The sequence below is a fragment of the Rutilus rutilus genome, assembly GCF_951802725.1.
Source record: "Rutilus rutilus genome assembly, chromosome: 20".
NCBI classification, from domain to species: Eukaryota; Metazoa; Chordata; class Actinopteri; order Cypriniformes; family Leuciscidae; genus Rutilus; species Rutilus rutilus.
In genome coordinates, this window is record NC_140225.1 from 22,360,518 (window position 1) to 22,383,124 (window position 22,607).

The 22,607-nt window shown below is 38.9% G+C and overlaps 1 protein-coding gene across 5 annotated transcripts in view; it reads left to right on the forward strand.

The window, feature by feature from the left end:
• Positions 1 to 22,607, forward strand: part of LOC311279387 (uncharacterized protein) — a 190,672-nt gene that overhangs the window by 48,568 nt on the left and 119,497 nt on the right. For 4 of the 5 annotated variants that reach the window (XM_084390838.1, XM_084390839.1, XM_084390840.1 and 1 more), the window contains 5 exons: positions 1,931 to 1,984; positions 6,411 to 6,446; positions 8,351 to 8,380; positions 21,100 to 21,126; positions 21,428 to 21,481. In XM_084390838.1, the coding sequence (XP_084246964.1) occupies positions 1,931 to 1,984; positions 6,411 to 6,446; positions 8,351 to 8,380; positions 21,100 to 21,126; positions 21,428 to 21,481 (201 nt within the window). The remainder of the gene's footprint in view (positions 1 to 1,930; positions 1,985 to 6,410; positions 6,447 to 8,350; positions 8,381 to 21,099; positions 21,127 to 21,427; positions 21,482 to 22,607) is intronic. The other variant, XM_084390841.1, reaches the window with a different exon arrangement.

Sequence of the window (22,607 nt, forward strand, 5' to 3'; positions counted from 1 at the left end):
GTCTCGTGTGTGTAGAGTTTGCGTGTATGTGCGTGAGCGAATTTAGGCGTGTCGTTGTGCATTTCATATGTATTTGTTTGAGCACTGACGTTGACAAATTAACCCCTTAGGTATCGAAATCTGGTACCGAAAAACAAGTCATTTTTCGATACTCGATAGTATCGAGGCAATTCGGTCGGTACCTAAAAAGTATCGAACTCGGTACCCAGCCCTATAAATAACTAATGTTAACAAATGGAACTTTATTGTATTGTAAACTTTATTTGTACTTTTGTATTAAAGCAACACCAAATATTCTTTTGTACCTTCAAATAATGTTTCCAAAATCGTTGCAGTGGTTCATCAACTCGTAACAGGGTGAACGGCACTTCTGCATTCGCTTTGCGACCCTCTATCGGTAATAATCGCACTATGCAAGTTTGCCAGATCGGGTAGCGGATTTGTAGTTCGAATGAGACATAAGAAACTACAAATTTGACTTGCTTTACGGCAAGCGTTACAATAGCAAAAAATAGCAAGCAATGTCATTATTTTGTTTTTCTTCGTGTCTGACGTCGCAATACATCATACTTTTATGTTACATAAAATCATGCAATCATGACAAACCAGCCGGTGCTGGATAAACAAATAGCGTGCGTGCGATGGTAGGCTAAATTATTTACGACAGCGGTAATGGACAATTCCACTTCCAACCTGTTGGGGGACCGAAGAAGAAAAGTGCTTTGATGTTGTTTTAAATGTAATTTTCTCTTTCTTTCCCTCTTTCTTTCTTTCTTTCGACCCACCCATGCATTTGATAGTGATTAGCAAGCAAGTGTTCTCTTGCAATGTCATTGGCTGTTGTTCTAAATAGTGCAAGAGAATGGGAAGTGCTAAGATTACATATCTAAAATAAATCATCTATTTTGAATAATTTTGTTTTGTTTTGTTTTTGTAAAGCCTCACTATCATCATTCTCACAAACAGAGTCTCATAGTAAGACAGCTGATGCAAAAGAAGGTTTGCCAGATTTACGCATCTTATTTGTATTGGTCTAGTTTTATGGAGACGGGCTCCAGATTAGTGTTCTCGAGGCCGAGCTTTCCCTCAACTGTCTTGACAAGCTTCGCCATCACAAGAGTAAATTAGTCGCATCTCTATCCGCGAACTCAGAGACATGATTAAAAAAAGGGCAAGGCGCTCATCTGAGCCTGATATAATTCAGTATTAATAGTCTCACTCGAAAGCCTAACTAAGACAAATTGCTGTGTTTTGAGGGCCAGTGATCCCTTCTCTCTAAGTACCCTCTGACTTATTTCAGAAATCTCTCTCTGTGTGGCTGCCGGTCTTGATGTGTCACGCCTAGCAAGAGTCCCTGTAAATTTAACCTGTCAATACGTGTCAGGCCTCGTTTATCAGCCACCTCTTCTCGGACGGTTTTCCCTCCCTCACCTTCTTGTGCTCCTCTTTATTTTTTTTCATCACCTGTTCTCTCTCTGTTGCTTTTAAGCACTTTGCGTTTTGACTTTGCCTGTGGTTTTGCCTTATCTCCAATCAGATTTCCCCTCACAAAGCTCTAGCAGGCAGGCGATGGGAATTCTAATCCCGACTCCAGACGGAGGGCTTGTGAAAGCGAGCGTGTTTTTTTGTGTCTATATGCAATTTGTGCAAATCATTCACTAAAAAGTGCAGAAGTGAGCAGATTTGTCATGTAAATGAGGCCACATTAACACCTAGAGACACTCATTCTCGCCGCTTCACCGACACATACTGCATGATTTTTACTAAAAGATGGCTGGAGCGGCTCCCTGTTGAATTCTTTAACTTGAGGGAAGTCAAACTGATACATTGTTTGCTTACTGGAAAGATTTCCCCTAAGTTGTCCTGTCAGGATGCTGTGAGGTAGCGGACTCTGTGATTAAACTGGTTCCTGTTCGTTGTGTCTCCTCAGGGTTTGAAAGGGGATCCTGGACCTCAAGGTCTACCTGGTCTCAAAGGTGATAAAGTAAGTCGCCCTGCCAGTTTGATTTCTTGTAACAACCTTTACAAACTGTAGCATAGAGAGAGATAGAGGCAGAGTATCTATGATCTTAAGGAGTTTTTTTTTAGTCAGTGAGCTTTCCAGAGTTTCTATATAGATGGAAAGTCACAGTCTGTGTGTGAGTCAATCTTAGGAAACTGTGCCATTTGTGCCTGACATTTTTCAATAGACTTTTTTATTATCATTTTATCATTTTAAAGTTTGAAAATATCACTGCTAAACTTTAGAAAACTTATTTTTCCCACTTTTAGGCCCAATGTACCAGGGACCATATCTGCCAAATATGCCTCCAGCACCAATATTCAGATTAGCAGTCAGATATTGGATATAGGTTTCCCATAAATATGTGGTGACATCCTTGCAAAATATCAATAGTTATTTGTTGGAACTCAGATATGACGTCAGAAAGGTCAAAGTATTAGAAATGTGTGCATAATAGGTTTGAACAGAAAATGAGTACATAAAGTACATTTTATATAACCACAATTTATATTATTTATGTAAATTCTTTATTTTCTTCTTCTGTATATCCCATTACAAATGTAATGAAGATGAATGGGACATACATTCGCTGATATTCTGATAAAAAGTTTTGTTACACTACCGTTCAAAAGTTTGGATATCTGTGAATTTTTTTGCATTAAATTGGTTTGCATTATAAAGGATGCATTAAATTGATCAAAAGTGACAGTAAAGACTATTACATAAAAAATAATGTTTTTTTAAATAAATGTTTTCTTTGAACTTGATTTTTTGAAAATATTAATATTAAATAATACCAGCATATTAGAATGAATTCTGAACGATCATGATCATGTGACACTAAAGACCGGAGTAATGATGCTGAAATTTCAGCTTTGATAATTTTTTAAATATATTTTAATTGTTCATTATTACTGTTTTTACTGTATTTTTTATATAAAAGCAGCTTTGCGAGCATAAGAATCGGCTTTCAAAAACATAAAAAAAAATGTCATGGAGTTTAAAATATCAAATATGTCTCTAATAATAATGTGACGTTTAATTTGACAGTTTTATGAAAATAACAGTGTTTATTTACACTGACTTAACATGCTATGTGGACAAGACTAAATCCAGAGTAGAAATGAGCATCAAAATCACCCGAGGTATGGATTACTTTCGAATAATTCAATGGACCGGAGTCAATTATTCCGCTTATACTATGGTAACCACACATCAAGACATTGTTCAGATGATGTATTTCAAGACATTTGTCAGGTTTTTGTCCTTAAAACGCTCTTGTGTGTAGGACTAATTTCTTATGCATCTCATCCCAAGCCTCCGTTGCTAATTCCAAAACATAATTTTAGAGCTAGTAAAGGAGGCTTGGGCCACTGATAGCAGATTAATGCAGTTATTAAAGAGAGAGAGAGAGAGAGAGAAACAGAAAGAGAGAGAGAGAGAGAGAGAGATTAAGCGATTGAATTACCTTAATTTTGTGGCAAAAAACAGAGAAATAATTTGTTTGTATCCTATTGTTTACTATATATATTTGCACGGTCGGTGTCATTGTGTCAGCTGTAAGGACCTTTGAAATAACTGAAATCATTTGGCGAAGTGATATGGATATTTGGTCAAGACCTGCCTGGAACTACTTTAGCCGTGCGTTTCCCTGAAAATAATTGCACACCTTAGAACGATCAGATTCAAGCATTCAATTATTTATTTATATACATTATATATGTGTATTTGTATATGTGTATATATGTCAATATATTTATACTATGTATGTATGCATGTATGTATTGTATGCATGTGCATGTATGTAGATCAATATTTCATCCAAGTCAACACAGACCTTGTCACTACAGTAGCTGTTTGAATCAGTTATTGGTTGCAGAATGTAAAGACGTCCTTTTTATCCAATGATCTTAATTTACAAAAATCCTTTTAAGAACCATAACCACTGATTGTACAAGGAAACATGTCTAACCAATAACTGATAATGTATCTTATATTGCTTGTGCTGAGTGCAGCATGTAGTAAACGCCTCAGTAAACCAGGCACACGGAATGCTGCTCAGTTTTGTGGGATGGAATCAATTTTATTACTGGAAGTCACATATATGGTGACACATATGGTGACAGGGAAAACTATAATGTATGATGAACAAACAAGAAAATGTTGTTGTGACAGATTATATATAAATATTAAAGCAATGTTTCAGATTACAAACAGGTTAAGCTCTATTGGCAGCATCTGTGGCATGCTTTTTGATTCATAATTTCAACTTATTTGTAAAAACAATGAAAAATGATGTTTGCATTAAAGCATATACCATACAAGGCATTCTAGAGGATCTAGAGCATTACAAAGTAGTAATGTGAAGTTCATATTTTTACATTTAATGTTAATGTTCAGAGAATATATCGTAGTTTTTAATAGTTTTTTCTCACCCCAATAGCATTTTTGTTTGGTAGTTTTAAGCTTAAATATTCCTAGATTTTGTTATTGCAATTTTATTGTTGCAGCATATTGTGTAGTTTTAGTAAAAAAGAAACAAACATACTGTAAAATTTGGAATTTGAATTTTTTTTTTTTTTTTTGCTGTTCATTTTAAGTGCTTCACTGTACTGTAAATACAATTTATGTTTGTTTTCACAAATGTATTATTTTCCGAGGTAATGGCCCATGTGTCACAGATGCTGTTGATAAAACAGACAGACCTTCACAGCAGGGAAGATGTGACTCCAGTGAAACAGAATGTAGAATAGAGCTTCCTGCTCTGATATCTTATTCCCCAAACCCGGTGCACGAAGGCCCACAGCGGGACTTCTTTCCAAACAATAGATCAAATGTTATTCTCTAATTAGCTACCATATTACCCATTGTCTTTTACAGTATTGGGTTTCTTGGTTTGCCTGCTTGCGCACGTAATTGTCAGTGCAGTGTTTTCAAGCCTTGAAGTTCTAATGAGCTCCTCTGCGTTCGAGCAGAGAATAACTAGCTTCTTTTTCATCTCATCTCCCAGTCAGACAGAGGGAGGGAGGAAAACCGTTAGTTTGGATTGAAACTGACAGTCGGAAAGACACGTCACGCTCTTCAAACATAGAATGACTCGGAATATCTTCAAACGGGCCGGCTTTAGGTGTTCGCAACTTTATATTCCAGAAAACTTTGATGTGGAGTTTCTGTGGATTTAAATTGAATTTGTGGAAAGCTCTGCCTGTTTTTGTCAAGGGGTTTTTAACTTAAACTGATGTCTCCGCTTGTATTCCATAACCTTGAAAATATGAAAGTCCTTTATTTAAGAGCAGATAAGCACAGATATAAGAACAGCAGGCCGTTTTATTTTTACAAATATTTTTCAGATATGCCAAACCGAGTTATTCCTAAAGGAATAGTTTTCCTAAAAATGAACATTTTGTCATCCTCTACTCACCCTCATGTCGTTCCAAACCCGCATGACTGACTTTCTTCTAAGGTATACGAAGAACATGTTTCTTTAAAAAATGCCATAGTATAGATCTTTTTTAAATAATTATTTAGCGCAGCAAACTTTAGCGGAACTAACTTCCGCGTTCTGTAAAACAGGTTGCATTACTTCCGGTCCAGGTCTTTTGTATGCGTTTCATTAAATATTGAGCTGTTTTACTCAAGATGCCTTCAAAAAGACCAACTTAAAGTGATAGTTCCCCCCAAAATGAACATTCTGTCATCATTTACTCACCCTCATGCTATTCCAAACCTGTATGAAATCCTTTGTTCTGCTGAAAACAAACGAAGATATTTTGAAGAATATGGGTAACCAAACAATGGGGGGAAGAAATACTATGGAAGTCAATGGGGTCTATTAGCATTTTTCAAAATATCTTTTTTTTTGTCTTCAGAAGAAAAAAATCATACAGACTTGAGGGTGAGTAAATGATGACAGAATAAAATTTTTTGGGTGAACTGATATCTGTTGCATATGCAAAATATCTCAAATTTAATATCACATTTTTTTTCTTTATTTTTACCATGAAAGTCCGTTGATATCTGAGTCAGTTCATACAGCTGTTAACACTTTATTTCGAAAAGCGGATGCGATGAGACCCGTTTTCCTCTTTGTTCAGTTGACTTTTGGCATAAAGCCTATTGCACAATGCTCTGAAATATTTGATTGGTCAATTCTGATTCGGCAATCTGCAGTCAGAGATTTTTGCATAATCGCCACTAAACTGTGTAATAAGTGGCTTAATGTACAGATAACCCGATCGTTAAAGCTCTATAAACCCCTGTCCTGATTCAGTTTGTGATAATGATCTGTTAACTGTACGTTATCATTTGCAATTCTGTATATTTTAGGAAAAAAAGGCAGCTGTTTGGATGATCTGCTTATATTTGAATAATAATCACTCTCGTGAATTTGATTGTGTCTCTGTTACAGGGGGATCCAGGCACACCGGTTTCAGAAACATTGTCGGTACGCATCTCAGTTCACCCTACAACAACGCTGCATGTCATTTTAGAGCTCAACATACTGACACTGACTCTTTTTGAATGACATCCATATAAAACATAATATGCATAAGCAGCATTAAGCACTGAAATGAGATTTATGGAGTCTTAGTTAAGGTTTTAGGGAATGGTTGACTATCGCTGACACAGATATGAGAAAGGTGCTCAGACAGGGTGTTATATTAAAGGGGTGGTTGATTATGATTTCACTTTTCTAACTTTAGTTAGTGTGTAATGTTGCTGTTTGAGCATAAACAACATCTGCAAAGTTACAACCCTCAAAGTTCAAAGCAATGGGAGATATTTTCTTTTAAAGAAATTGCTTTTGAAGGACTACAACAAATGGCTTGTAGGGACAACACGACATTCCTCCCGGGTTAGTGACATCACTAACCCTAAAATTTACATAAACCTGCCCCTGGGAATGCTATTTATAGATTATCAAGACAGAATATGCTAATCAATGACTAAAAGATAACTACATATAGGCTAAGCTACATAAATTCATCCACTAACCATTCAGAAACGTTGTCTAAATGTTGTCACTTCTTCTTGAGTCTCTTTGTCTGACTCTGGTTTGAACATAAAAGGCTAAAAGTTTTAGAATTTTCAGTGCATGTCTGTGTGAGATAAAAGGACACAAGCTCTTGAAGCTCCGCCCTCTGTGCCGGGAGCAACAGCTCATTTGCATTTAAAGGGACAGGCACAAAAACGGTGCGTTTTTGCTCACCCTCAAAATGTGACAACTTTAACATGCTATATAAAAATATCTGTGGGGTATTTTGAGCTAAAACTTCACATACACACTCTGGGGACATCAAAGACTTATTTTACATCTTGTGAAAAGGGCATTATACCACCCCTTTAAACCATGTTATTAACTCGTTGCTAGAGTTAAAAATAGTTAAGGGCCGTTCACACAGAAATAGTTTTTCCATTCCACTGCGCTACTTTTTAATACTATAAGTATGCCATTCACTTTCTACATCTTCACAACTAAAACAAATAGGCCTAAGAGGCAAAGGAGAGCCAGCACATGCTCACTCAGGGGCGACCAGAACAACCAGACTGTGGAGGTTAGACGTGTCCTGCAACTAGGGAGCTAATAATTCACGTCTGCTACATCTCATAAAACAGCAGCGGGATATACAGTATGTTCTCTGTGTCTTAGGATACAGTACAACAGCTCTGCCCCTTTATGTAACCTAAACAGCAAACTAACCCCAACGGATCAGGGCATAACAGTTATTTACTTGTGCTAATTTTACATTTTATGAGGACAAGCAGGAATACCAGGGATGCAAACGTGAAAGCCGACAACACAGTCAAGTTGTAAATCGTCAAGTTGTAGTCAAGTTGTAAATCGTGTAGTACATTTTAACAAGCGGCTTGAATTATTTAGGTTTAAACAAACAGCTTATAGCTGACATTTCTGATTTTATCAATGTTTCAGGTTATTTTATATTCTATGATGGATCTTGCCAGCGTAGACATCTGTCGATACGGACACTAACGTCACTCTCCCTCCCCTGTTGCATTTTGACAGTTTTAGGAGCTTTTAAAGCTCTTGTTCTTTGACTTTCACCAGACACTAGGAGTGAATGGCTATTTTTGCAGCTGTTTCTAAGATGTGTCAGTATTTTCGAGGATGCCAGCTGTAAGAGAACACCACACTGTTTTACTTTGCATCTGAAAGGCCTTCGGTATGTGTCTGTATGATGGTCATGTGGTTTGTCCTTTTACTGGGTCATGTACTGTAAAGATATCTTAGTTCCTGACCTTTGTTTTAACAATATTAACAGCTGAAGTTAATTGCCGTCTCTGTTTGATGAAATACATTATTATAATTTCCCTTCTGCTTTCTCTTAGATTGAAAAGCAAGCTCAAAAAGGAGACCAGGTAAAAACACTTTTCATTTCTGTGTTCTGAAACTGAATGCCAGCACGTAGCAGTGCAGATTTTAGTTTGTTTTCTTTCATGAGAATTTTATTATAGTGCTTGAAAGGCAGCCCTCACTACTGATAATCTCCTTTTCCTGCATTTTCCTGGAATTTTTGATGATTCATAGCAAAACACTTGGTCTGCTTCTGCTTCAGATATTCCTGTATCTAATTCAACTCAATTTGCTTAATGTATTGACTCAATAAAAATAAAAAATAAAAAAGTATACATTTTATATGTATACAAGCTTTGTATACCCTAATCTGATTTATATACAGTGCCCTCCACAATTATTGAACCCCCTGGTAAATATGATCAAAATTGGCTGTAAAAAATAAATCTGCATCAATTATCCTTGTGATCTTTCATTCAAAAAATGTGCAAAATTCTAACCTTTCATTGAAGTAAAAGAATTGAAAGTGGGGGGAAATCACATTATGAAATAAATGTTTTTCTCCAAAACATGTTGGCCACAATTATTGAAACCCCTAGAATTTTTTACGAGTAAAATATCTCTGAAGTATATTCCCATTAATATTTACCTTTTTTAGTACACCAGGGTGACTAGGAACATGAAACTGTCCAGCTATGACTTCGTGTTTCACAGGAGTTTAAATATGAGGAAACACAAAGGCCAAATCCCCTTAATCATCCATCACAATGAGTAAAACCACAGAATACAGTTCTGATGCGTAGCAAAAGATTGTTGAGCATCACAAACTAGAAAGTGGCTGTAAGACAATAGCTAAAGAATTGAAAATCCCCATTTTGACCATCAGGGCAATAATTAAGAAGTTATAACCAACTAAAGATGTTATGAATCTGCCAGGAAAAGGACGTGTGTCTATACTGTCTTAATGCACGGCGAGTATGAAAGTTTGAGTGGCCAAAGACTCTCCAAGGATCACAGATGGAGAATTGCAGAGATTAGTTGAGTCTTGGGGTCAGAAAGCCTAAAAAAAAATTTATCAAACAACCCCTACATCACCACATGTTGTTTGGGAGGGTTTAAAAAAAAACCTCCTCGCTCATCCAAAAACAAATTCCAGCAAATTTAATTGTCAGACACGACTGGATCTTCAAACAACACAGGGTTCTGTGGTCAGATGAGACTAAAACAGAGCTTTTTGGCAGAAAACTAGATGGGTTTTGTGAACACAAGGATAAAAGTACCCCATGTGTACAATTTAATATACCATTGGATCTTTAATGTTGTGGGCATATTTTTCTGCTGGAGGTCCTGGACTTCTTGTTCAGATACATGGCATTGTGGATTCTATCAAATATCAACAGATAAAAAATCAAAACCTGACGCCTTCTGCTAGAAATCTTATAATGGGCCGTGGTTGGATCTTCCATCAGGACAACGATCCAAAACAAACATCAAAATCAAAACAAAAATTTGTTGTGGAGCACAAAATTAAGCTTCTGCCATGACCGTCTCAGTCCCCTGACCTGATGAGTGGGCTGAACTGAAGAGAAGAAGCACCAACATGGATCTGGGAATCTGAAGGATCTGGAGAGATTCTGTGTGGAGGAATGGTCTCTGATCTCTTGTCAGTTATTCTCCAAACTCATCAGGCATTATAGGAGAAGACTCAGAGCTGTTATCTTGGCAAAAGGAGATTGCAAAAAGTATTTAATAAAAGGGTTTCAATAATTGTGGCCAACGTGTTTTGGAGAAAAACATTTATTTCATAATGTGATTTTCCCCCCACTTTCAATTCTTTTACTTCAATGAAAGGTTAGAATTTTGCGCATTTTTTGAATGAAAGATCACAAGGATAATCGATGCAGATTTATTTTTTACAGCCAATTTTGATCATATTTACCAGGGGGTTCAATAATTGTGGAGGGCACTGTACATATAAATCAGAGTACAAGCTTTGCAAACAGACTTTTACGATATGGACTTGACAGTAATGCGACACTATGAAAAGTAACTTTGTTAATTCTAATCCCTGATCTGTGATCAGTGATTTCTGATATGTAATGATTCATGAAGATACAGTCAGATGTTCGTTGTCTATGTGTCAGTAAATCAAACCAGTGACTAAACGGTCAACTTTACATTGTTTCTCTTAGTAGGATTAAAATAATCTGTTATTTAAACTGTCATTAAATTATATATAGAAAGCCATCAAAGAACGCTCCCTTTACAGTCGCTGGAGCTGTCAATCAAACATCTCGAGTTTATCAGTGGCTGAGTTCTCTCCAAAACTCCCGTTATAATCAACGAATCTCTTACTTACATTGTGTTTGCACCATGGTTTGCACTGTTAGTATCATGAAAGCATTCGTTAGCGTGCTGAAATCGAGTTGTAATGATGAGATCACTACATTCATGCTCAACATGTCTGTGATCGGCTACAATGCTCATTACTGCAACCTTTCATGCCACAATCTAAATATAATGCTATAATCAACACTTTTCACAATTAGTTAACCCTCTGAGGTCGGCAAACGCGCCCCCGCGTTTTGCTGGACTTTTTTTACATTGTAGCACTTTAAACTTAAATTACTCCGTCATTTATGGTCATACAGAAAAAATAAATATAAAAAAAGAATCTGTGATATTTCTACTTTTGTATGTGTCCACTTACAATCAAATCAAAACATTGTGCTTTTGAAACATAAAGAAAATAAACAGGGTGTGCGTTCTGCCTCTCCGTCGCGGTGAACTTTTTTTTCTTGAGCACGTCTATAAACTGAAACAAAACTCAGCGAATACTTGTCACACATTTATGAGCCATATACCTTTATAAACATTTAAGTGTGTACTTTTAAATGATCGGATTCAAACTGAAAACAAATATTTTCTGTTTAAGTAATTTGTATAAAACCAACAAGATGTCCAGCTTCTCAAACGCTTCCTAATTATTTTTAATTTGGCCACGCCTACTCGCGCAAAAGATATTCACATGCAAATCTCCACATGGAACGCGAACGCGCTCGTTACCTCAAAAACAAAACACTTCATCAGTCTCTGCTTTTCGTCGAGTTTGAAAGACGTGAGTTTACATTGGCTTTACCCCAGAAGAAGAATGCGATTTCAAGACAAGAAAGATAAGGTAAGAAATTCTTACATATTAGTTTGTTATTGTTGCATAAATTTCACATTGCAGTTGAACTGTTGCTAGATATATGGTGAATATTATAATATTTAGACCCGTGTTTACTGTTACTGTGTTTGTGGATATCTGCTCAAACGTAGATATGTATATGGTAGGCCTAACCATAATTATATTTGAGCGCGATCGCGTTTGAATGTATCATATTTTTAAACGCGATCGCGTTTGAATGCATCATATTTTGGAAAAGCAAAACGCTCCAAACGGCTTCATGTTTTACTATTATCTCATTTCATATCATCATAACGAATGGAAACATTTGAAGTAACATGATAATCAATATATTTTTCTCTAGCTTAGTTGTTACTGAAATCTTTTTGAAAATGTATATAGGCTGCTATATTGTTATTATTTTATGCAGCACTGCGCATAGCCTATACCTACAAGGCACAACAAACCTGTGTTCATTATATAATATATTGTTGGAAACATTTGTGTGAGTGTGTGTGTGTATTCTGTGAATTTTAAAAAGCAATTTTAACCAGAAAAATCTCAAATGTATTCCCAAAATCGTGCAGGCCTTTCTCTTGATATCAGTATGTTCACTTTTTTCTTTTTTTTTCTTTTTTCAGGGCCCAGATGCCACTGAGTCCTGCTGACTTCAACATTCACAGTACATGTCTCTGTACATGAACATGGTAAAGTGAAAATCAAACACCTTGGAAATGAAAGGTATGTACAATGTTTTTAGGAATGGCACAAAGGTCTCTTTCTTTGGATCATTGTTATCAATAAGTGTTTTTTTTTTTTTTGTGTATCTTTGGATTATGTTGTAAATAAATCCAAACAATTTTAAAAGCCATTCTTTTTTTAATCTCCTCATTCTTTGTGCAAGGTTGGTCAGAATGATGGGCCCTGATAAGCTCCTAATAGGGCCATTAGGGAGTGTCTTTGTCTTTCTCAGGTGTAAAAAGCCTTACATAATAATGAGATGATCCGCCCCTTCGCATATTGCTTTTTCACACAAAACACGTCGTAAAAATTTTAAATCAATATATTGTCTTCTCTGAATGAGCAGTCAGGGTGATTTTCACATAGTTTTAGAGCAAATATTCTAGGCTACGTCATACAATTTTCAAAAGTCTTGTGAAGAAATAATAAGTATGGGTTTCATGACCTTATTTCAGTGAGAATTTTTTTTTGTATTTTCACAAACCACGCATAAATGTCATTATCTCAAAACTACAAACTTTTACACACATGCTGTTGATATATTATTGTAGCAGAGTTTGTGCTGAATACAGTGTAATTAGACTTTAGCCATGAAAATGTCACAAGTAACAGAAATAAGCACAAATGTCAGAGCATGTCAGAACACCTCCAGGGCCCAGAAAACAGCTCAGACCCCAGAGGGTTAACCTTGAGAGCTGTATTAGTAAAAACGTAGTAAAAGTTTTCGAGAGAGTTCCACATAATACTTATAATACTTATTTCATATGCAAAGATGTCAGCCAATCACAGCAGTGGGCATTTACACTGAAGTCTCACAGTAGACACGGCTTTTCAAACAGAGTTCAAATCAGAGGGCGTTGCAAGCACTGGCATTTCCAAATGCAATTACACCAAATACAATTACAAGGTACTTTTTTTTTTTTAAATAGTACTTGTATTCAGCAAGGGTGCATTAAATTGATCACAAATATTTTACAACATTATAAATGTCTTTACTGTTTCATTATAAATTGTGTTTTTGAACTCCCTAATCTTTAAAGAAATGAACAAAAAAAATGTATCACGATATCCCTAATATATTATCAGCAGAATTGTTTATACAATTTAATTGTTTAACTATTGATAATAATAAGAAATGTTTCTTGAGCAGCAAATCAGCATATTAAAATGATTTCTGAAGATCATGACACCAATGCAGACAATTCAGCTTTTTCACAGTAAAAAAATACATTTTAAAATATATTAAAATAGAAATGTTTTTTTTAAATTATAATAATATTTCACTAGCCTGGGTTTCCCCATGCTGCCTTGCGCAGCGCGATTTTATTCACGCTGCTAGGCAGCCTGGACACCATGGACCAGATTTTCCCCTCAAAAAGGGGACCAATCACAGAACGGGGAGGGAGCAGCAAGACGATGACGACGTCTATGCGACACACCGAAGCAGTTTGTTTATATCTATGGATCCAACATGGCAGCAGACGCAAAGTTACCTTTCGATGCAGCCTTAGATAGTGTTCTAAGTAGTTTAGTCGCTGAACGCCATCGTGTACACATAAATCTCTGACCCATCGTCTTCTTCCTCGTCGAATTTCTTTCGCTCTACATACGTCATCTGGTATAATTGAAACGACTGGCTATGAGCTACGTACAGGCGATAGTGTCACGACTACCTGGCTCACAGTAGCAATGACATAGGGGAGACCACACCGTTTGTTAAGTTAATTCAAAAGTAATTTATTAGAACATTAAATTATTCAATGAAATCATAATTTGAATCAATAAATGTATCAAATCAGTAAATGAGAAACAAAAGAAAACTAATCAGAAGTGTAGTGCAGATCAGTAAAATGTTAACTATGTGTAATGCAAAAAAGGCAAAAAGGAGTAGGACGGTGCTGCTACCAGCCAGGAGGCCAGAGCAGAGCAGAGATGCGCAGCCCAGAGCAGAGCGAGAACAACTGGCAGGAGATGCTTTTAAACAGTCCCGCCCATCAGCTACTGTCAGATGGACCGAAACAGACAGCTCCCCCTTCAGACTGGGGGGAGAGAGACGGCCCAAACATATTCTATTCATGGTGAAGTGAGCACACCCAGCACGGCAAAGCCAGGCGTGACATCACTCCCCCCACAAAACAGAGACCCATATGGGACTCTGTAAAACTACATTCTACTCGTTACACCATTCCCCCTAATCAATACTAGAAACAGAAACAAACCCAATTATACCCCCAAAAACAATAAATGACTAAATCCATTACCCTTTTTAACCAATTATCCCGAAAGACTAATGTTAAACTAAACCAAACTCTCAATCCCCCTTAACCCACACCCTCAATACAACAGCCACCACTGGAAATGACAAAACTCACCCCCCAGCTCACCTAATCCCCCACCCCCACCCCCTCCTTCCCACCCAGCAAATCCTGGCGCCTGGATAGCAATTTAAGAATGGAAAAACAGGGGACAAGAGAAAAGAACCAGAGACCGGAGAAGAGATAGACACCCCTTAACAATCATCAAGAGCCCGCGACAAGGCATCGGCCATGACGTTGTCGGACCCCTTGATGTGCATAATAGACAGGTTATAAGGCTGTAGAAAAAGAGCCCAGCGCATAAGGCGCTGGTTAGTATTTTGAAGAGAAGAGAGGAAAGTAAGAGGATTGTGGTCAGAGAAGACCACCACAGGGTGTAACCCACCACCAACATAAACCTCAAAATGTTGGAGTGCCCAAATAAGGGCCAGGGCCTCCTTTTCGATGGTTGAATAGTTAAATTGGTGACGATTAAATTTCCGAGAAAAATAGGAAACTGGTCTATCTATTCCATTCTCATCCTTTTGAAGAAGAACGGCACCTGCCCCTACCTGGCTGGCATCCACTTGCAGCTGGAAGGGCTCCTCCAGCCTAGGAGCAGCCAGGACAGGTGCAGAACTCAGGAGAGACTTGGCGTTCTCAAATGCATGTTGGCAATCTGCAGTCCAATTGAATTTAACTGAACCCTTCAACAGGTTAGTTAGTGGAGCAACGACAGATGAAAAATTACAGCAAAAATTCCTGTAATACCCTATCATACCGAGGAAGCGCATTAATTCTTTCTTCGTAGTAGGACGTGGGAATTTATCAATGGCCACGACCTTTGCTCTCACTGGCCGAACGCTCCCCTGTCCGACCACCTTTCCCAGATACACCACTGTAGCCTGAGCAAACTCACACTTTGCTAAGTTCACAGTGAGGTTTGCAGCCGCAAACCGCTCAAATAATGAACGTATGCGGGCAAGGTGGACTGTCCAAGTGTCTGAATAACAGACCACATCATCAATATACACAGCGCACCCCTCCAGTCCCGCAACGACTCGATTCATGAGCCGCTGGAAACTGGAGGGGGCGTTGCGCAACCCAAAAGCCATTCTCGTATAAGAGTAGAGCCCTGTCGGCGTAATAAAGGCAGATATCTCTTGTGCCCTAGGAGTAAGAGGAACCTGGTAATAACCTTTTAACAAGTCAAATTTGCTCACATAACGAGCCGCACCGACTTGATCAACACAATCTTCTATCCTAGGTAATGGATACGAGTCTGGTTTTGTTACACTATTTACTTTTCTGTAATCCGTGCAAAATCTGTACGTATGATCAGGTTTTTTGACTAACAAACAGGGCGAAGCCCAGCTAGAGTACGACTGTACGGCAAGACCATTTTCCAGAAGATATTGGACACTATCATCCAGACTTTTTCGCTTATCAGGACCAGTGCGGTAAAACCTCTGACGGATTGGCTTTGCATCACCGACTTCTATGTCATGTTCGAGTAAAGTTGTGCAGGTCGGAGTATCTAAAAACAGACAAGGAAATTCAAAGATTAAAGCTTTCAATTCTGCTTGCTGTTGCAAATCCAAATGATCTAAAACTCCCTCCAATTTGGCCAACGTCTCTGAATTATTGAGACGAGCATGCAACATGGAATCGTCAGGGCCCTGCACATCATCCTCTAACTCTGGAGAAGCTACAGACGTGCTTGCCACGACCAAGACAGACGATTCACCCTTACAAATAGGTGACTGTGATGATGCATAATATGGCTTAAGTAAATTGATATGACATAACTGTGTCGCTCGCCTACGATCAGGCGTAGCCACCACATAATTGGTCTCTGACACTTGACGAACCACACTGTAAGGCCCTGAATACTTTGCACCAAAAGGAGAACCAGGTATAGGCAACAATGCCACCACCTGATCCCCTGGGCTAAAGACACGAGCTTCTGCTTTACGGTCATAATTTCGCTTCATTTTTCTTTGGGCATCAGTCAAATTTTCAGTTGCCATTTTACATGCTAAAAGTAACCTGCGGCGGAAACCATACACATAACTGGACAAACTCTTGGGTGGTTCAGATGAATCCAGCTCACTTGACAATACAGACAATGGGGGACGAACCTTGTGACCAAATACCAACTCATTGGGACTAAAACCGGTGCTTTCTTGCACAACCGCTCTAGCCGCCAACAATAGCCATGGTAGACCATCCTCCCACTCCCGTTTCATCTCAATGCAGTATGCACGCAATAGAGACTTAAGAGTGGCGTGAAACCTCTCCAAAACCCCTTGACTTTGCGCATGGTACGCACTACTCAAGTTGTGCTGGATACGCAGCTGTTTCAAAGCTGCTGCGAATGTTTTTGACGTAAAATTTGAACCCCGATCACTTTGAATGACTCTGGGAAGACCAAATATTGAAATAAACTGCGACAATGACTTCACCACAGACCTTGTAGTAATGGTCCTCAAAGCATACGCAGCTGGATAGCGGGTCGCCTGGCACATGATGGTAAACAAATAAACACATCCTGATTTTGACTGGGGTAAGGGGCCCACACAATCAATGACCAAATGCTCAAAAGGCTTACCAACAGACGGAATGGGCTGTAAAGGCGCGGGCTTAACCACAGCATTTTGCTTCCCTGCCACCTGACAGACATGACAAGTTTGAACAAACCGTGCAACGTCCCTCTTTATCCGTGGCCAGTAGCAATGTTTTAACAATTGATTGTATGTTTTCTTTACCCCAAAATGACCCGCTGTCTCCCCATGAGCTGTTTTTAGTGCCACTTCACGAAACTTTTCAGGCATCACCACCTGCAAAATCTGATCTCTCACATCAGTTCCCACAGTAGGTGACCACCTTCTTAGCAACAAGCCATCTTTCACAAAATAACAGCGATCTAAATTATCATCTGCAGTCAAGTCAAAATATTTCTGTAAGCTCTGATCACTCTTTTGAGCCTCAGCAATGTCAAATCGAGACAAAGGTACTGGTAACAACGGAATAAATACCTGAACAGACGTGTGCTTAGATGCATCAGACGAATTTGCATCCTGCTTATGCGCCATAGCGCGCGTCACAGCGCATGCCGTAAAAACCTCTGGAAAATCTTTTTGACACCTATCTGACTCACCCAATAAAGAAGCTCCAGTCTTAACCACGGGAGGTGGTGAGACCTGATCAGGAAAAACACAGTCATGAGCAAAGTTATTACCCACAATCAGATCAATTCCCTCTATAGGCAAAGAAGGACGCACCGCAATGGTTACTTCCCCGCTCACAAAACCAGAAAACAACTGAATTTTGTGCAGCGGCACTGGAAATGACTGGAGACCAATTCCCCGTATTAACACACAATTTTGCGTATCAGACTCAGATGAGAAAGGCAGGACAGATTGACAAATGAAACTTTCTGATGCACCCGTATCACGCAGAATTTTCACTGGAACGCGATGTGCGTCTCCAACCAATGACACAAAACCCTCTGTGACAAACGGTGCATAATCCGTTATACTAGATACAGGAAATTCAAGCTCATCACATTGTACATTGCTCAAACCTTTAATACTTGACACTGTACATTGCGCACGATCCAATGTCTTTGCTAGAATTTTCTTAGCTTTACTCCCTGAGCACACAACAGGAACAGATGAGGCGCAGAGGCCAACTTTTCCTCCATCACCCTTCGCCCTATTACGCTCCAATAACACCGGGCAATTTTTTTTCCAATGATTTTTCCCAAAACAGTAGTTACAGTCTGTTTTAAGATCGAAATCCGATGGTTTACCACGTACAATTGAATTGGAAAACATAGATGTGTCCGTATTAACACTTTGCGTATTAACACGACTATAGCGACGTTCTTTGTAATTGCTGTTAGAACGCGGACTAAAATCACGAGCTGGAGCCTTGTGTATGAGAGAAAAATTATCAGCAAGAACAGCAGCATCTGCTGCTGTTTTCACATGATGTTCGCTAATATAAGTGGCTATGCGATCAGGCAAAGTGTTTTTAAGTTGTTCTAATATCATAAGATCACACAACTCATCAAAAGAATCAACCTCTTCCGCTGTAAGCCACCGTTGAAAGAAGCTGGTTAATTCCCTAGCCCACTCAGAATAAGTTTGCTTATCTGATTTTTTCCATGATCGAAAACGTTGTCTATAAGCCTCGGGGATTAACTCATAACACTTTAACACAGCTGCCTTGACGCATCGATAGACCTTCTTTTCAGAAGACGGTAAAGCCACAAATGCCTTCTGTGCACGGCCAATTAACAAAGTTTGTAACAACACAATTTTATCCTCATCACTCCAATTTTGCTCAGTAGCAATATTCTCAAATAACGAAAAAAACACATCTGGATCATGCTCATTAAACTTAGGCAGGAACTTGATCATACCGGCCAGGCCAGACTGCTGCGATTTGCCAAGTTTGCCTTCAGCTACTAATTGCAGCCTAGTACGCTCAATCTCACGGTCCTGCTCTAAATTTTTAAGCCTTTCCCACTCCAACTCACGATCTTTATCTTTCTGTACAGCTTCTAACCTTTTACAATCCAATTCGTTATCAAGCCTCCTTTGAGCTAATTCGTCATCTAATTTTTTCCTTGCTAATTCTTGTTCCAATTCCAACGTCTTTTGTTTCACTTGCAAATCATGTTGCAGTTTTAACAATTCGACTTGTTGTTCAAATGTTAATACACTGGATTTTAGCTGTGGACCTACAATCAAACTCGAAGTGGGCTCACCATCTGAAGTGAGCTCACTATCTGAACCCAACGCTCCCTGACTACATTGCTTCGGCAATTTCTCGTCAGGTAATACGTTCTTATCAACCAAACACGCACGAATGAAGTCAAGCAGCTCATGCTTCTTAGCTCCCCTCGGCAATGTTAAATCAATTTCATAGTGCTTAGCCACACCATGCAATTGTTTAACATTCAACGCTGCAAGCAAAGCCACTGAAGGAACATCCAAAAATGCCTCAAGTGTACCCATTATTACAACTTAAATTACAAGTCACCAATCAACGATCAAACCAGACTATCATCTATAAAAAAAAGACACCCAATAGCAACTACATCTAGCCAAACAAACGAAAACTAAGCCTAACGTCTTTCGGGTTATTAAACAATTCCAACCACACAAATTAAATCAGGCGAAGCGGAATGCAGCTCATGTTACAGGACAACAACGGAGTTTCCCCCTAAACATTTACCCCCCTACTATTCTGATCTATCTTCACACTAAGTCCAAGAACAAGGCTAATTTACTCACCAATACCGATGGAATCGTACTGTCCCGACAAAAGTCAATTCAGCCGGTGCTCCACCGCGGTGCCCTCGTTCGGACTTCAGTGACCAGCAACCTAAACCCACAACGCCGAAGCGCACTAATTGGGGATAAAACAGGCTCCGTAAAATGCCATCCTGCAACATAAGTAGACCTTCAAACACACTTCGTTACTCAAACTAAGCAAACAACATATGGTTGGTTAAATTGCTCTAATCTGCGCACATACTCCCAACTTTTTCCACAACCAAAAACAAATTTTAGCGATCAAAATGCTAAAGTAACATTCAATTCATTAACTGAACACTCGATGCGGAACTCCCCAACAAACAAACACAGCGTGCCAGCTGATTAGATCACTACCATCAGCTGATCACCGGTACTTTTCATTCACAAAATGTGAACCAATGACGTAGCACTACCCACGCAACTACGCCTACACATATTGCGAATTATAGTAGTCTACTTATATTTCGGGATCCAAATGGCCGGACGAGCCCCCATATGTCACGACTACCTGGCTCACAGTAGCAATGACATAGGGGAGACCACACCGTTTGTTAAGTTAATTCAAAAGTAATTTATTAGAACATTAAATTATTCAATGAAATCATAATTTGAATCAATAAATGTATCAAATCAGTAAATGAGAAACAAAAGAAAACTAATCAGAAGTGTAGTGCAGATCAGTAAAATGTTAACTATGTGTAATGCAAAAAAGGCAAAAAGGAGTAGGACGGTGCTGCTACCAGCCAGGAGGCCAGAGCAGAGCAGAGATGCGCAGCCCAGAGCAGAGCGAGAACAACTGGCAGGAGATGCTTTTAAACAGTCCCGCCCATCAGCTACTGTCAGATGGACCGAAACAGACAGCTCCCCCTTCAGACTGGGGGGAGAGAGACGGCCCAAACATATTCTATTCATGGTGAAGTGAGCACACCCAGCACGGCAAAGCCAGGCGTGACAATAGACATTCGTAGCGCCCAATAAACGGCTCTGGGCATTCGTAAACCACGCCTCAAATACGAGAAAATGAACATGTGGTTCCCAGACCACGTCTCAATGAGACGAGGTCTGACGTTAGCCAGGCTAATATTTCACAATATCACTGCGTTTACTGTATTTATATCAAGTAAATGCAGTTTTGGTGCTGATAAGAGATAATAAATAAACAAAAAAAATCTTAATGATACCAATTGTTTTGTTTGAATATTAAAATTCAAATTTCATTCATTCAAATTTGTCTTCTTTTTTTTTTGCAGGGTCCCCCAGGAGTTCCTGGAGAAAAGGTAAACGCTTCAACAGCATTTTTTATAAATTTAATATTTATTTTTTTGCCTTCCATAACGAAGTTCACCCATGAGTTGTGAACATGCCGTTTGAACATCTGTCTCTCAGCACTTTAATAAGCACCGACATGTAAACCCGTCCAGGCAGAGCCAGCTGCTATGTGCTCATATTCACATCAATGTTGCTTCTGGATCTTATCATGTTTTTTGAGGGCAATTATGACCACAGACAGCTAAATCCAGACTAGCCTGCAATGTTTTCTGAGAGCTAGATTCCTGATCCATTACCCATCTTCCCCAGGGAGATCCTGGCCTGCCCGGTCAACCAGGAGCACCAGGGAAAGAGGGCAAAAGGGTGAGTAAACCAAAGCAGGTCGCTCCCTGTGTGGGCTAGATCCACGTTGCATATGTGTTTATGTGACCGACCCGTCAGCGAGTCACCCGGCAGCAGCTGGAACGAGAAAAAGATCGGAGACCTCTGTGTGGGCCTGGTCTCATGGGAATGACTCTGAATATTCAACCGTAGACTGACAGCACGTACGGCCAACCCCAGCAAACTCAAGTGTGATTTATGGTTCAAGCGTGACATGCTCCAACGTATTGAGAAAACGATACTGTTTCATTATTGATTTTATCCTTTGTTTCTCAATGGCACCGGCCAAGGGTTAAATTGTTGCTCTGCTTACGGCCTGAAAAAAGCTTTATGTGAGGTTTGACTGCCTGCAACAAATTGCAGTTGCGTGTTCCGCTTATTTGAATTACCTAAGCCATTGAGCCATTTCACTAGAGGCACGCTAACACCTGTTAACGCAAATGTTATCTCGGCTCCTCGAGTGGTTAATGGTCCTGAATGCCGTACAGTTGTTTCTCGACTCCCTTGAATGTGATAAAAAGTATTAAAAATGCATGCCACTTAGATGGAGGAGAATACTTGGGTCCGCCGCAGGGACTGTAAGAGCAGCATTAAACCCATTCAACAGAATGAATGAATATTTATTATCCTCTGCAGTGGTGTTCACTGGAGTGTTATCATGACACTGTTGGGTATTTTTCAGTTCAGTGATGGATTGAGTGATGCACCGTGCCATAGACATCTGGATTTTGTCCACACTGGTTGGGAGCGTTTCCACTCGGAATGGCTGAACAATTCCCTGTTCAAGTCCACAATTGGTCTCTGTATTCAGGGTAAAACAATAAGCATTGTTAAAGGAATAGTTCACTTAAAAAGGAAAATTCTGTCATCATTTACTCATCCTCAAGTTGTTTCAAACCTGTATGAATTTCTTTCTTCTGCTGAACACAAAGCCGACATTCTTCAAAATATCTTTCTTTGTGTTCAACAGAAGAAAGAAATTCATACAGGTTTGAAACAACTTGAGGGTGAGTAAATGATGACAGAATTTTCATTTTTAAGTGAACTATTCTTTTAAGGATTTATTTTAGTTTTATATTTATTTTTTTAAATGTGTATTCTTTTTGTC